The sequence below is a fragment of the Rutidosis leptorrhynchoides genome, chromosome 2 (assembly GCF_046630445.1).
Source record: "Rutidosis leptorrhynchoides isolate AG116_Rl617_1_P2 chromosome 2, CSIRO_AGI_Rlap_v1, whole genome shotgun sequence".
In the NCBI taxonomy this organism is placed as follows: Eukaryota; Viridiplantae; Streptophyta; class Magnoliopsida; order Asterales; family Asteraceae; genus Rutidosis; species Rutidosis leptorrhynchoides.
In genome coordinates this window covers 26,569,234-26,586,991 of record NC_092334.1, presented here as the reverse complement: position 1 = coordinate 26,586,991, position 17,758 = coordinate 26,569,234, and the positions used below count along the sequence as shown (strand labels likewise).

Below are 17,758 nucleotides of genomic sequence, written 5' to 3'. Positions count from 1 at the left end.
GTCAGCAAAATAAATGAGATCTCTGTCAGCAAAATAAATGAGAATACGTTAATAAACTGACAAATGTCTGAAAATCAAGATTATTAGGAATTGTCAAAGTATATAAGCCGTAACTGAATCTAGCTTTATATAAACCAACAAAAGATTCTTCTTGATACAACTCATCAGACAATATGTTGTACAACAACAACAACAACAACACTATTGTGTTCTTTGTTGGGATAATGGTTTGTGTTCATTGCTTTCTTAATTCTGTGAACGCGTCAGTAGCACCAGCGTATAAATTAATAAATCGAGAACCATATTCAAAAGTTGACTCTAAAGAAACACTGACGAGTATAACTATCAGACAAAGATCTAGCCGAAGGAGAAGATTTAGAAAAGAGCGTAGTCTTATAGAACAGCCGGCTGATATATGTGCAGGTATTAACTTGATACATTAATCATGTATGTTGATGATTTGATTATTACTAATAATGTCTACAATAGATATAGTAGGGCCCACATGGCAAGTGAATAAAACAGGAGAAGGTCCATGCCAACAATTAGTTGTGTGGATTCCAAAGAAAGATGGATTTACTGAGTTTGTAAAAGTAAAAAATTTTGAAGTTAAAGGTGGATTCTCCATAGCAATATTTTGCTATGCATTACAATTGTTGCCATACAGAGTTCAGCCTATTTTCAAACCGTACATTAACGACAGAGGGGAGAGTAACGGTACCTATGATCAACTTATACATGTCATTGAAGGGACGGTACGAACTGTTTCTGAATACACATACAAATTGATCATCTTAGATCTGAAAATCACAAATTATGTATATACATCTTAGTCTTCTGGTATATAAAAGGAAAGTCATAATAATCTTTTTTCCAAAACGTCGCCCATTAGTTGAGTTTCATAAGTCATAACTATGATTTCAGTCATGAACTCAATTATGATGTCATAATTGTGTCTCACTTCAAATCAACCATTGATTTGTAATTTCAACATTTGATATGAAATTGTACCTTTGTTTTGTAATAAACTTAATTATTATCATCACTCTTTATATATAAAAACAAAACAAACTCAACTATTATTGTACTCTCATATATATAATAAAAAACTTATTTTTTATTATTAATCATTATTAAATTATTAATTATTGTTATTTATTAATCCTTATTAGATTACTAATTATTAATTATAAATTTTGCGAACTTCGCATGTGTACACTTGTTAAGTATCAAACGAGACTTGAAATAGATTAGTTACACGTTTATTGTTAGACCAAAAGCCTTTCAGTTTTAGATATTTTTTTTTTATTTTTTTTTTACAGAAGTATATCAACCATATTTACGCCCAATTTCCTTATATGATAGTTGTGGCCATCGTACAAACAAGCCTTAACCACTTGTACATTAATGCTTCACGACTCGCTGGCCAGAGCCTTGTCTTTCAATGATTTTAGTCAAATGTGCGCTAGCGCACTACACCTACCACTTTTTGTTTGATAGGCTCACTAGATGATCATTACATAATATAACGAACCAAAGCTTAATATGTTGATTTTACAGACTTGTCATTCGATTGGGGGTGATGTTACCGTGCGTTCCAGCAGAGCTCAATACGTTGATTTTACGCCACCATATCTAAGCTCTGAAGTTTATATGCTTATTCATGGATCACATGAATGGAACCAAACGTTGTGGACTTTCCTAAGACCTTTTACTAAGAGATTGTGGTTCACAATAATTGGCATGTGTATCTATATTGGAGTTGCAATCGCAATTTTAGAATACCGTGCGGACAACCCCAAATTTACAGCATCCTATCAGACACTCAAGATGATCATTTGGTTCCCGGTTTCTACGTTTTTCTTCAATGAAGGTATACAAAAGTTAGCTATAATGTGTACTTTTTGTAGCAACAATGTCCATATAAACTTACTGTTATAAAAACATTGTATTCTCATTATTCATATATTTTCTTGCAGGGAAGATAGTGAATAGGAACTCTAAAGTTGTGTTGGTTATATGGTTAAGTATGATTTTCATTGTGGTTCAGATTTTCACAGCTACCTTGTCTTTGATGTCAAAGCAGAGGGGTATAAAATACTATTAAATTTTAGCAGAAAATACTATTAAATACGATACAATTTTACACAAGATATTTATTTATTTATAGAATGGATATACTTAAACCTTGCTACAACACTTATAGGCAGTGTACCTAATCGTACAGTAGTGTAGTTTTTAGTAAGTCCGGTTCGTTCCACAGGGAAATCTTTAAACAAAGCTCAACGCTATATTAGTTTACTTTTATAAAAATACAAATATATATATAAGTAATATTATTATTATAAAGGGGGGTTTTTACCGTTTAATGACCGGTTTGTCGATTTTAAAACTTTAGTCGCAGTTAAAACCTAATGTAAAATATAAAATAAATACAAGACTTTAAATTAAAGCGTAAAGTAAATAACGATAATGAAATTGCGAATAATAAAAATGCGATAAAATTAAATTGCGATAATTAAAAGTACGATAATTAAAAGTGCGATTAAATAAAATAACAATAAATAAAAGTGCAATAATTAGAAGTGCAATTAAATATAAAATAAAGGAAATTAAATATGAAATAAAAGAATTATGCTTATTTAAACTTCCGTAATCATGATGTTTGACGTGTTGATTTTAGTTTTATGCCCATGGGTTAATTGTCCTTTGTCCTGGATTATTCAATATGTCCGTCTGGTTTTTGTCCATAACAGTCCATCAGTCATAAATATAAATTGCAAGTGTCCTTGTCAAATTATTATTATACCCGAAGATAAATATTCCAACTAATTGGGGATTCGAATTGTAACAAGGTTTTAATACTTTGTTTAATGAATACACCAGGTTATCGACTGCGTGTAAACCAAGGTTTTACTACTTTGTTAACAATTACACCAATTACCCTTGAATGTAATTTCACCCCTGTTTTAATTATTCTAGTGGCTATTAATCCATTCCCGTGTCCGGTTAAATGAACGATTATTCGTACATATAAATACCCCGCCCATCGTGTCCGATCGAGTGTATATGGTAATTTATAGGGACGCCCAATTGTAAATCTTTATATTAACATTAACAAACTTTCATTTAGTTAAACAAATATAAAGCCCATTAATAGCCCATAGCCTAGTTTCCACAAGTGTCGTTCTTTTGTCCAAACCCCAATTATGGTACAAAGCCCAATTACCCAATTTTAATAATTAGCCCAACATCATGATTACTTCGTTTTAAACAAGCATAATAATAACTTAGCTACGAGACATTAATATAAAAAGGTTGAACATAACTTACAATGATTAAAAATAGCGTAGCGTTACACGGACAGAATTTCGACTTACACCCTTACAACATTCGCTAACATAACCTTATTATTAGAATTATAATTAAAATTAAAATATAAATTATAAATATAAATATATTACGTATATATTGAGAGAGATTGAGAAAATAAGATGTAAAATTCGATCAGAATTCGGTTGGCTTTATAGCCAGAAGTGAATTTTGGGGCTCCGCGACTTGCGGCAAAATACCCTTAAAACTCCGCGAGTCGCGGAGAGGTATTTACAGTTTACACCCTTGGAGTTTCCTGCTGCCGACGGTTTTAAATATATATATATAATATATATATAATTAATATAATTAATTATATATTATATTATATTTATATATATAGTTAACTTGTAATTTTTAGTCCGTTGCGTCGAGCGTTAAGAATTGACTCTGGTCCCGGTTCCGGATTTTCGAACGTCCTCGCGTACAATTTAATATCTTGTACTTTGCGTTTTGAATCTTGTACTCTTGTGATTTTGAGACGTTTCTTATCAATAATTGGAACCTTTTTGATTGTCTTTTGTTCTTTTGAGCTTTTTGGTCATTTGCGTCTTCAAATCGTCGAATCTGTCTTTTGTCTTCACCTTTTATTATTTAAACGAATATCACTTGTAAATAGAACAATTGCAACTAAAAGCTTGTCTTTCTTGAGGAATAATGCTATGAAATATATGTTCGTTTTTAGCATTATCAAATATTCCCACACTTGAGCGTTGCTTGTCCTCAAGCAATATTGTCTTGAAATACTAGAATCACTTCTTTATTCTTCACACTTTGTACATCAGTGATTTCTATACGGCGGTATAAACAATGGTAGTAACGATATGGTTTACAGTCCCACATGACTATAAAAATTTAGATCCATTAAGGAAATTGGATCTTTATGAAAACATTTGATCTTTTGAAAATTAAATCTAGTTTTTACCCTAGATAAGTTTTCCGGAATAACCCTTTACCGGTGTTTGCAAAATATTTTTGTGGGTTTGGTGGGTTTCAGATTTGAAAATTTTAGCTCAAAACTTGCGGTTTTGTGTCACCCACTTGCTAACCTTGTATTTGGAAAGCAACACGTCCAGTTTACTTGTTCCGTATATTACCTTTCGGCAAACTACCGTCCGGTTGTAAAGGAAAGCGTTGAACAAGCAACTGTTTAAGGCAATGTCCCGTGACATGCTTTTGATTATGGTCTATAACGTGTCGGACGCAATTACTATCCTTGGTAGGAGCAATAGTAAAGCTCATCCTATGATTTTTCGGTCTGGCACAAGGTTCTGTCTTTGACCATGTTATGCAACCACCGTTCTTACGGTTGACACCCGATTTAGTTCAGGTGACCTAATGAATTCCAGGTGAATTCCTAGGATTTTACGTTCAATGGTAATGAACGCATTGAAAATAGGGTTTTCAGAAAACAAATCGGTTTATAATTTTGATCAAAATATTTTCTCGTTTAAGCTCGAGTTTAGATATCATTGAATTCCATGAGTTTGTAATTCTCAATCTTTAAGGTCAATCTCTTGGATTGAGTAATATCAGTCTTAAAAGCTGATTTTTAATTTTTAAGGAGATTATCCTTTCTGGGGATCTGATTCATTAGTCTTATCCAGCTAATTTGCATGGTGCCCCCCATTGTACGAGATAAATCCTTCTCATGGTTAGGATAAATCTGACCACTTGGCGACCCTGTTTAATGCTGAGGTCCGTGGATTTCCTGCTGATTTTAGTGATGACTTTTCTAGATTTTTCGTCAACCTACAGCTGGTCTGAACGACAACTTCATGACCTAAATCAAGAAGCGCGTGTCTTTTTCGGAAGACTTTACTTCCTTTTAATGATGGAATTGATTCATCGTGTAGATCCATCTCTTCTTTTCTTTCATCGGGTAAAACAGTTTAGTTTAGTCCAAAGCAAAAGTATTTTCAGTTATTTGTTACAGATATATGTGACATATGTTTAAAATAATTTGGTAAATTTTCCCACACTTGGCTTTTTATTTTTCTTTTTATCGTCCTCTATTCCATTTTAAATGAATTTTAACATTTTAGTTTGTTTCTCAATTTATGTCCTTTCCGAGGTAACAATAATTTCGGTGTTAAAACCTAGTTTTATCGTTCATAAATGTGTATAAACATGATTTTAATTCATTTAATTGAAAATTTTGAAAAATTTTACTAGAATTGGGTAGTCAGTATATAAGACTAGGGCTGTTCTTTTTTATCAGAGAGCACTAGATTCTAATACAACTACTGCTTTACTAGTATTTTTAATGGTAACCAAGTGTTTAATATAAAAATTTTAAAATCCGAAAGAATTTAACCCCTTCCCACACTTAAGATCTTGCAATGCCCTCATTTGCAAGAAATCAGTAACAATTTAAATTATTGAGGGTGATTTGTGTGAAAATGATTAAATTTTTACCAAAGTTTCCAAATATATTGGCGTTTGTTTGCTGAATGATAAATGGTGCACATCATTTGTTCATCCCGTCTTGTTGTTATTTCACATATATTTTGCATCATTGTCGTCAAAATTACTTGCTTTTGCTGAACTTAATGCCAGTCTTTTTGTAGCGATTGTTTTAAAAGCTAAGATTTTTGGGTTTTTTAATGTTTTTGGCATACTTTAAATCAACAAGATTAAAAATAATGATAATAAAAGTTCTCGTCCCTCCCTCGGGTAAAGCAATTTCGGTTCAGAGACCTAGTCTTCAACTTACGACGAATTTTAAAAATCATATTCTTAACTTAATGAGATAAAGTAAATTTTTGTTTTTAAATTCACACAACTTAAATATAAAATTAAAATTAAAAATTCACACCAAACTCAAAATTTAAAATGTATAAAATTAAAATTTCATATTTTAAAAATTAAAAATTCACACCAAACTTAATTTAAAAATTCATATTATAAATTCACACCAAACTTAATTTAATTTTTCAAATATTTACAATTTTAAATATATTGTTTTTACAAAGTTTACAATATTAATTTAAGATTTAAATATTAAGATTAAAAAAAATAATAAAATTAAAAATCTTTTTGTCTTTTTATCCCACTTTAATCAATCAAATATTATCAAAAATATGCGCCCCTCTTTTCGGTAAAGTAATTTCGGTTCCAAGACCTAATTTAACTCATGACGAATTTTTGAAATATTTTGGGTTGATTGATTAAAGATATTTATACCTTAAGAATAAACGTTAAATTTCGCAGTGATGTAATAAATTTTTGAACGATATCAATAATTTCGGTCGCCAAACCTAATTTTATTCAATACCAATTTAATACTTTTTAGCGAACAAATTAGCGTTTATTATCAAAAGGTTAAAAATAAAAATAAAATAAAAATAAAAACTGTACAGACATACCTGTGAAATAGATTTCTTAGTTATATGATCTATTATATTCATAAGATAGTCGGTTTAATTGGTCTTCCATGGCTGCATAGGCGTAACCTCGAGCATTCATTGTCTTTTCTTCTAAACATATGAACGGTCCGTCTCTGCATAAAGTAACAAATTCGGTATTTGAATAGGTTTGATTATTTGAACATTTACCTCCATGTGACCATTTTCCGCATTTGTGACATTTTTCTAGGTGTCGTGCTCTTCTTTTCGCTGCGTATTTTGATTTTCCTTTACCAAATTGTAACTTATTATCTTCGCATCTGGATCCTTTTCTAACTCCGTCCATTCTTTCTCTGATTACTGATACTATTTCACTCGGTAGTATGTCATTATTTCTTTTAGTGATCAAAGCATGTAGCATTAGACCATGGTTTAGTTCACAGGCAGTCTTCATTTCGTAAAAACCTAAAAAAATAAAAATTCAGAATGGGGGGAGAAGACTAGTTCTTTAGGGTCTGCTAGGGAAAGACCATACGTGTTCCATTTTCGAGAATTACACGAAAACAGACAATCTAACTCTAACAGAAATACATATTATCCTTTATAGACTTGATTCTCCCCACACTTAGTTAGCTGTGGTGTCGAAATTGTGATTAACTTCGTTGTCGACTTCCATCGGACCCTGTATGTAATGTTTAACTCTGTGACCATTAACTTTAAATTCAATCCCATTTGAATTTATCAATTCTATCGTTCCGTATGGGAAAACTCTTTTGACTATGAATGGTCCAGACCATCTTGATTTCAATTTTCCAGGAAATAGCTTGAATCGTGAATTGAAAAGAAGAACTCTGTCTCCTTCTTTAAATTCTTTTGAATTTCTGATTCTTTTATCATGCCATTTCTTCGTTCTTTCTTTATAGATTAACGAATTTTCGTATGCTTCATGTCTTAATTCTTCTAATTCGTTTAGTTGACTTAATCGTAGACGTCCGGCTTCATGTAAATCAAGATTACATGTCTTCAAAGCCCAAAATGCTTTGTGTTCAATTTCTACTGGAAGATGACATGCTTTTCCATAAACAAGTCTAAAAGGTGTGGTTCCAATTGGAGTTTTGTAGGCTGTTCTAAAAGCCCAGAGTGCATCCTCCAATTTAATGGACCATTCCTTCGGATTTGATCCTACGGTTTTCTCTAGAATACGTTTTAAAGCTCGGTTGGTATTTTCAACTTGTCCACTTGTTTGTGGATGATATGCGGTGGAGATTTTATGAGTTACTCCATATCTTTTAAGAACTTTCTCAAGTTGATTATTACAGAAATGAGTACCCCGATCACTTATTAAAGCTTTCGGTGTTCCAAACCTTGCAAAAAGACGTTTTAAAAAATTTACTACAACTCGTGCATCGTTAGTTGGGAGAGCTTGTGCTTCCGCCCATTTAGATACATAATCAATGGCTACGAGTATATATAGATTATTATGAGATTTTGGAAATGGACCCATAAAGTCAATACCCCAAATGTCAAATACTTCACATACTTGGATGACATTTTGTGGCATTTCATCACGTTGACTTATTTTTCCGGCCCTTTGACATGCATCACAGGATTTGCAAAGAAGGTGTGCGTCTTTGTAAATTGTAGGCCAATAGAATCCAGCTTCATAAACTTTTCTTGCTGTTAGTTGAGGCCCATAATGCCCTCCTGTTGGTCCTGTGTGACAATGGTTTAAAATTTTACTAGCTTCATCTCCAAATACACATCGGCGTATTATTCCATCGGGACAACTTTTAAACAGATGTGGATCTTCCCAGAAATAGTGTTTTATATCACTGAAGAATTTCTTTCGTCTTTGGTACGATAATCCTTTTTCAAGGAATCCACAAACTAAGTAGTTTGCATAGTCTGCAAACCATGGGATTTCTTTATAATCTATCTTCAATAGATATTCATCAGGAAAGTTGTCTTGTATGGCCGATTCATTCAGAACTTCTAATTCGGGATTTTCAAGAGGAGAAAGATGATCAGCGGCGAGATTTTCTGCTCCTCTTTTATCTCGGATTTCAATATCAAACTCTTGTAAGAGTAAGATCCAACGGATTAATCTTGGTTTAGCATCTTGTTTTGAAAATAGGTATCTAAGAGCAGAATGGTCGGTATAGACCACCGTTTTTGCTAGAACGAGATATGATCGAAATTTGTCAAATGCAAAGACAATAGCAAGGAGTTCTTTTTCAGTAGTTGTATAGTTTGTTTGTGCTCCTTGTAATGTCTTACTAGCATAATATATAGGTTGAAATCGTTTTTCAATCCTTTGTCCTAAAACGGCTCCCATTGCAAAATCACTTGCATCGCACATTAGTTCAAATGGTAGATTCCAATTTGGTGTTATCATGATCGGTGCATTAGTGAGTTTTTCTTTAAGAATATTAAAAGATTTGATACATTCATCTGAAAAGATGAATGGCGCATCCTTTTCTAGGAGTTTATTCATAGGAGTGGCAATTTTAGAGAAATCTTTTATGAAACGTCGGTAAAAACCGGCATGCCCTAGAAAACTCCTAACTCCTCTAACATTGGTGGGATGTGGAAGTTTAGCAATTACATCTACTTTAGCTCTATCCACTTCGATTCCTTCTTTTGAAATTTTATGTCCAAGAACGATGCCTTCTTTAACCATAAAATGGCATTTTTCCCAATTAAGTACTAGATTTGATTTTTCGCATCTAATTAGCATTCGTTCCAGATTAACTAGACATGATTTAAATGTATCGCCGAAGACTGAAAAGTCATCCATGAATACTTCCATGCATTCTTCTATCATGTCATGAAAAATCGCCATCATACACCTTTGAAAGGTTGCAGGGGCGTTACAAAGTCCAAATGGCATGCGTTTGTAAGCAAAAGTACCATAAGGGCACGTGAATGTGGTTTTTTCTTGGTCCTCGGGTGCTATTGGAATTTGAAAATATCCGGAAAATCCATCTAGAAAACAATAGTAACTATTTTCGGCTAATCTTTCCAACATTTGATCTATGAAAGGTAAGGGAAAGTGATCTTTTCTGGTGGCGTCATTTAATTTTCTATAATCAATACATACACGCCATCCTGTTACAGTCCTAGTAGGAATAAGCTCATTTTTCTCATTTGTGATGACAGTCATGCCACCCTTCTTAGGTACGCATTGAACTGGGCTTACCCATGGACTATCAGAGATTGGATATATCAAACCTGCATCTAGCAGTTTAATAATCTCTTTCTTAACTACATCTTGCATATTAGGATTTAGTCTTCGTTGGCGTTGCACATACGTTTTATGACCTTCTTCCATAAGGATTTTATGTGTGCAATACGAAGGACTTATTCCTTTAATATCATGAATCTTCCATGCAATGGCTGGTTTATGAGCTTTCAACACAGAAATGAGTTGTGATTTCTCATTTTTAGTAAGAGAAGACGATATTATTACAGGTAATTCAGATTCACCATGTAAATAAGCGTATTCCAAATGGTTTGGAAGTGGCTTTAACTCTAATTTTGGAGGTTCTTCTATCGATGATTTATATCGATATCTGTCTTCTTCTTTTAGCATTTGAATTTCTTCTGTTGTTGGTTCATATCCATTAGCTATTAGTGTAGCTAACATTTCAGCTTCATCAATTGGTTCATTTCCTTCTCCTAAAGAACATTCTCCCGTTCCTTGTAATTCTGGAAATTCTTCTAATAATTCTGCATGTGCATCTATAGTTTGAATATAATAACATGTATCATCTGCAGATTGTGGTTGTTGCATTGCTCTATCAACTGAAAAGGTAACACTCTCATCCTCTATACTTAGGGTCAGTTTCTTACCGAACACGTCTATCATTGCTTTAGCCGTGTTTAAGAATGGTCTTCCTAATATAAGAGGAACTTGAGAATCTTCTTCCATGTCCAAAACAACAAAATCTACTGGAAATACTAAAGTACCAACTTTAACTAGCATGTTCTCCATTATCCCTCTAGGATATTTTATTGATCTATCGGCTAGTTGTATGCTTATTCTGGTTGGTTTTAATTCTCCAAGGTCTAGTTTAGCGTATAGTGAATACGGCATTAAATTTATACTAGCACCTAAGTCTGCCAATGCTTCTATTGAACTAAGACTACCCAGAAAACATGGAATTGTGAAACTTCCTGGATCAGATAGTTTTTCTGGTATCTTATTCAACAGCACTGCTGAACAATTTGCATTCATAGTAACAGCCGAGAGTTCTTCCTTTTTCTTTCTATTCGTGATTAGATCTTTCAAGAATTTAGCATACCTTGGCATTCCTGAAATCACGTCAATGAAAGGAAGATTTACATTTATCTGTTTAAACATATCCAAGAATTTGGATTGCTCGGCTTCAAGTTTTTCTTTCTTCATTTTACTCGGATAAGGAAGTGGTGGTTGGTATGGTTTAACATAAGGTTTATCCTTAACTGTGTTATCTTCATTAACCTTTTCAACTACCGGTTCTTTTTCCTTATCTTGATCAGGTTGTGGTTCTTGTGGAGTAGGAATAGTTTCATCAGAAGTTACAGGTATTTCAGGTGGTTTAAGTGTTGTACCACTTCTTGTGGTAATAGCTTTAGCTGTTTCATTCCGGGGGTTAGCATTTGTATCACTTGGTAGACTTCCCGGTTTTCTTTCACCTATTAACCTTGCTAGGTTGCTCACTTCTTGTTCCAGATTTTGAATAGAAGCTTGTTGATTTCTAAATGCTTGAGCATTTTGTTCATTGGTTTGTTTTTGAGATGTGAAAAACTGCGTTTGAGTTTCAACTAGCTTCGTCATCATATCTTCTAAATTCGGCTTTTTATCATCGGTTTGTTGTGGTGGTTTGTTTTGAAAATTCGGTCTTTGCTGATTGTAAGTATTATTGGATACTTGTTGATTGCTAGGACCTTGTTGGTTGTTGTATGGAATATTTCGGTTATAATTCTGGTTTTGATTGTAAATCGGTCTTGGCGGTTGATAATTATTCTGATAATTATTTCCAGGCCTTTGGTTTATGTATGAAATATTCTCTCTTTGTTCCATTGTTAATTCAATACTGAGACAATCTTTTGTCAAATGTGGTCCTCCACACTGCTCACAACTAATTCGTATTGAGTGAATATCTTTAGTCATCTTTTCCATTCGTCTCTCGAAAGCATCTATCTTTGCGGAAATGGAATCTAAGTCATGGCTAGAATCGGCTCTAGCTGCTTTAGATGATCTAATGATGTCTTTTTCTTGGTGCCACTCATGCGAGTGGGAAGCAGTGTTATCAATAATTTTGTAAGCATCAGTTTCGGTTTTCTTCATAATAGAACCACCAGCTGCTATATCTATGTCTTTTCTTGTAGTGATGTCGCATCCTTGGTAGAATATTTGTACTATTTGACAAGTGTCTAAACCATGTTGCGGACATCCTCTTAATAACTTTCCATATCTTGTCCACGCCTCATATAGAGTTTCATTTGGCTTCTGTGTGAACGTAACAATTTCTGCTTGAAGTCTTACGGCTTTAGATGCAGGAAAGAATTGTTTAAGAAATTTATCAATTAAAACGTCCCATGTATCGATCGCCCCTTCAGGTAACGATTCCAACCAATCTTTGGCTTCTCCCTTTAAAGTCCAGGGAAATAACATGAGATATATCTGTTCATCGTCCACTTCTCGGATTTTAAATAGTGTGCAGATCCTATTAAAGGTACGTAGATGTTCATTTGGATCTTCCTTCGGCGCACCACTAAATTGGCATTGATTAGTCACCATGTGTAGAATTTGTCCTTTGATTTCATAATCTGGCGCATTAATGTCTGGATGAGTAATTGCGTGACCTTGGCCAGTGCGTTTAGCTCTCATTCGGTCTTCCATACTTAAAGGTTCCAGATTCTCCATAATTGAATTTGTTGAATCGGTATCACTAGATGATTCTGATTTAATAGTTCGTTCCTCAACAATCTCTGTTTGAATGATTGGTGGTTCCGGAGGAAAGTTTAATGGTTCAGGATCTATGAACCGTTCCTGAATATTTTCTGGATTCTCAATTGTGAGGTTTGTTTCAAAAACTGGATTATCGGAAATTTGAACTGAAGTACTTGGTCGACTGGATGACGATTCTAAAGAAAAATCAACGGCGGTTATATTTGTTAAACGATGTCTTGATCGAGTTACAGGTGGTGAACGTACAAAAGGTGATGAACGTCTTGCTCGGTGCATTCACTGAATATCCTATTAGTTTTTAAAAGGAAAGAAAAATTATAATAAGTTATCCAATCAATAGACTTTTCTGATTTTGCCCACGTTTCGAATAGCCAAAAGATGCAGCAGAGGGGCAGGATTCGTTTGGTCTCAATATAATTGAGGACTGTTTGGCTCCAATAACCCGGTCCACGTACAAATCCAACTATTACTACGAACCAGAAAATTTTGATGTCTATCAATTTAACCACTTAAAATAAATTTTCGTAATTTTAAGAAATTTAGATAAGAAGTAGAAAAAAATTCTATGTCCTAAAACTAGAATAGCGAGAAATAAGAGAGAAAAAGATTGCGCGTCGAAAAATGTCGAAAAAGAAAAAATGGTTGAAAAATAAAAGGTGACGGAAAAATAAAAGAAACTTATCAAAACTTAAAAATACTTAACTAATTTAACCTTATTACTACAACTAACTTAAAATTATAATCGCAAATTGAAATTACTAATTGGAATGATAATTGATACATAGTAAAAGGTGTCTAAAAATATTAAAGCTTACAGGAAAAACTAAATCCCAAATGGAAATAACTTAAAAAGAAACTAAAACTTAAAAAGGCGTCGCAAAATTCTAAAGCACCTAAATCTTAGTCTAAAGAAAAGGCACTTAAGGAATTCTACGGCAAAGCCTAAAAATCTAGGAGTAAAAATAACTATAGCAAAAACTAAGTTTAAAATTAAATATGAGCTAAAAATATAAATATTACGCTACAACGATTAAAAAGGTACAAAATATGAAAATATACAAAAAGTTGTAAAAAGTACAATTTTTATAAAAATATTATTTTATATTATTTATTTTACTAAACTATTAATTTTACAATTTAATAAAACTAATTAAACAAAATACATAAATATAAAGTAAAAAGTAAAAATAAAACTAAAATTAATAATAATAATAATAATAATTAAGTTAAATAATAATAATAATAATTAAAACCCCGTAATCAATGCTTGATTAGGGTTTTGTCCGTGTGTCAGAAACCCTCCGCGAGTCGCGGCAAATAAAGAGGAAAACCCCGCAAGTCGCGGGGTTCAGGAATTCAGTTGACAGCTTTGTCTTTTTACGCGTTTTTCTTTTTATTTTTTATTTTTATTTTGTTTTCTGTTTTTTTTTTTAAATAATTAAAAGATGTTTAAAACAAAAGTTATATTTTTATAAACTAAAATAGAAATAAAGGAACTTATAAAACTTAACTATTTAACAAAATCTTAAAAATACTAATATTTTTGTTTTTTCTTTTTATATTTTTCGAATTTTTTAAAACGTAATTTTACAAAAACGACTTTTAATAAAAGTAGATAAAAATCCTTTTTTTTTTATATTAGCGTTGCGCTTCCGGCTTTTAAGATAGTTCCCCGGCAGCGGCGCCAAAAATACTTGATGTCAAAGCAGAGGGGTATAAAATACTATTAAATTTTAGCAGAAAATACTATTAAATACGATACAATTTTACACAAGATATTTATTTATTTATAGAATGGATATACTTAAACCTTGCTACAACACTTATAGGCAGTGTACCTAATCGTACAGTAGTGTAGTTTTTAGTAAGTCCGGTTCGTTCCACAGGGAAATCTTTAAACAAAGCTCAACGCTATATTAGTTTACTTTTATAAAAATACAAATATATATATAAGTAATATTATTATTATAAAGGGGGGTTTTTACCGTTTAATGACCGGTTTGTCGATTTTAAAACTTTAGTCGCAGTTAAAACCTAATGTAAAATATAAAATAAATACAAGACTTTAAATTAAAGCGTAAAGTAAATAACGATAATGAAATTGCGAATAATAAAAATGCGATAAAATTAAATTGCGATAATTAAAAGTACGATAATTAAAAGTGCGATTAAATAAAATAACAATAAATAAAAGTGCAATAATTAGAAGTGCAATTAAATATAAAATAAAGGAAATTAAATATGAAATAAAAGAATTATGCTTATTTAAACTTCCGTAATCATGATGTTTGACGTGTTGATTTTAGTTTTATGCCCATGGGTTAATTGTCCTTTGTCCTGGATTATTCAATATGTCCGTCTGGTTTTTGTCCATAACAGTCCATCAGTCATAAATATAAATTGCAAGTGTCCTTGTCAAATTATTATTATACCCGAAGATAAATATTCCAACTAATTGGGGATTCGAATTGTAACAAGGTTTTAATACTTTGTTTAATGAATACACCAGGTTATCGACTGCGTGTAAACCAAGGTTTTACTACTTTGTTAACAATTACACCAATTACCCTTGAATGTAATTTCACCCCTGTTTTAATTATTCTAGTGGCTATTAATCCATTCCCGTGTCCGGTTAAATGAACGATTATTCGTACATATAAATACCCCGCCCATCGTGTCCGATCGAGTGTATATGGTAATTTATAGGGACGCCCAATTGTAAATCTTTATATTAACATTAACAAACTTTCATTTAGTTAAACAAATATAAAGCCCATTAATAGCCCATAGCCTAGTTTCCACAAGTGTCGTTCTTTTGTCCAAACCCCAATTATGGTACAAAGCCCAATTACCCAATTTTAATAATTAGCCCAACATCATGATTACTTCGTTTTAAACAAGCATAATAATAACTTAGCTACGAGACATTAATATAAAAAGGTTGAACATAACTTACAATGATTAAAAATAGCGTAGCGTTACACGGACAGAATTTCGACTTACACCCTTACAACATTCGCTAACATAACCTTATTATTAGAATTATAATTAAAATTAAAATATAAATTATAAATATAAATATATTACGTATATATTGAGAGAGATTGAGAAAATAAGATGTAAAATTCGATCAGAATTCGGTTGGCTTTATAGCCAGAAGTGAATTTTGGGGCTCCGCGACTTGCGGCAAAATACCCTTAAAACTCCGCGAGTCGCGGAGAGGTATTTACAGTTTACACCCTTGGAGTTTCCTGCTGCCGACGGTTTTAAATATATATATATAATATATATATAATTAATATAATTAATTATATATTATATTATATTTATATATATAGTTAACTTGTAATTTTTAGTCCGTTGCGTCGAGCGTTAAGAATTGACTCTGGTCCCGGTTCCGGATTTTCGAACGTCCTCGCGTACAATTTAATATCTTGTACTTTGCGTTTTGAATCTTGTACTCTTGTGATTTTGAGACGTTTCTTATCAATAATTGGAACCTTTTTGATTGTCTTTTGTTCTTTTGAGCTTTTTGGTCGTTTGCGTCTTCAAATCGTCGAATCTGTCTTTTGTCTTCACCTTTTATTATTTAAACGAATATCACTTGTAAATAGAACAATTGCAACTAAAAGCTTGTCTTTCTTGAGGAATAATGCTATGAAATATATGTTCGTTTTTAGCATTATCAGTCTTCATGGTTGACTCTCGATCAACTACGTCCTAAATTGCCTTCTGGATATGAAAACGTCGGATATCAAAATGGTTCCTTTATAAAAGATTTTATAATGAACAAATACAAGAGCAATGGCATGAATTTGGTTCCTCTCAAAAGCGTTAAAGAATATAAAACTGCTTTGTCCACCGGTAGAGTTACTGCAGTGTTCGATGAACTTCCGTACATTGAATTATTTCTTGCCAAATATGGCTCTAATTACATGAAGTTTGGACCAATAAACCAGGAATCCGGAATTGCATTTGTAAGTCTCTTCTGCTCTTCACTAATTAATAAAGTTTTTTTCTTTAATACGGTACTTGATGAAATAAATTTTCGATCTTGATATGTTCATTGAACCAGGCATTTCCTCGTGGATCTCCTTTTTTACCGAGCTTTACAAGGGCCGTCATAAGTGTTACCGAAAGTGATGTCATGATGGATATGAAGAAAAAATACTTGGGGTTTCATGCTCCTGATGAATCTCAACCTAATCAAGACCTTCCACAAAGTCTTGATATTCAGAGCTTTATTGGACTGTTCATATTTATGGGTAGTGTGGCTATAGCGGCTATTGTCTGTTCAGAAATATCCATTCGGCGTGCAAACAAAAAAGTTCTCGCTGTATCGATGGATGACTAGATTCACATGACATATCGTGAGCTCACCATGTGAAGTATTGACCTTGTGAAACCGAAGATGGAACGTATGAAGTAAAAGAAGAAACTCTGAGTTCCTTTATTTGTAAATGTATATTGTTTTTTCTAGCACAAAATGTCTTATTACTTGTTAGTATGCATATGCATCAATGTAGGCATGTGTTAATATTGTAAGTACAGTGAATGAGCACTAGTTTTCAAATTTGAATGTATATATAATTATATATGCAACATCTACGTATATTATCAACTTCCGGCATACCCTCGTAACCTGTTCCGGCCTTCAAGTGCAGGCAAGCAACTGTTGAATTCGTGATCCAAACTGCCAGGTTTTTTTGGCCTGGCCCAAGTATTTGCCTTGGTCCTCAAGTTTAGGGATCCATATTAACTTATAGTTAGATATCGACTAGATTTAGTTTCCTAATCTAATTACACATTGTACGGGTATAAATATAAACCCTTTTAGCCTGCGATATCTAACACCCTACACACATACATACGCATATTTTTCATCTGCTATTCCAACATATACACTGTTGGATCCGTTTGTACTCGTTTTATATAGTGGATCGTTGTTCGTTGCCCGTGGTTTTCTCCCTCGTTAAGTAGAGGGTTTCCACGTAAACCTTGTGTCTTGCTTCTTTACTTATTCGCTTTACTGCTATTACTCGTATTACTTGTCGATTATAACCACAACAAGTGCTATCTAGAG

At 32.7% G+C, this 17,758-nt stretch overlaps 1 protein-coding gene across 1 annotated transcript; it reads left to right on the top strand.

The window, feature by feature from the left end:
* Positions 1 to 224: 224 nt before the first annotated feature.
* Positions 225 to 17,029, top strand: LOC139887727 (glutamate receptor 2.6-like). Its single transcript, XM_071870789.1, has 7 exons — positions 225 to 423; positions 490 to 755; positions 1,323 to 1,376; positions 1,561 to 1,873; positions 1,980 to 2,044; positions 16,356 to 16,652; positions 16,751 to 17,029. Exons 1-7 carry the CDS (start codon positions 225 to 227, stop codon positions 17,027 to 17,029), a joined length of 1,473 nt encoding a protein of 490 aa, XP_071726890.1.
* Positions 17,030 to 17,758: the final 729 nt, after the last annotated feature.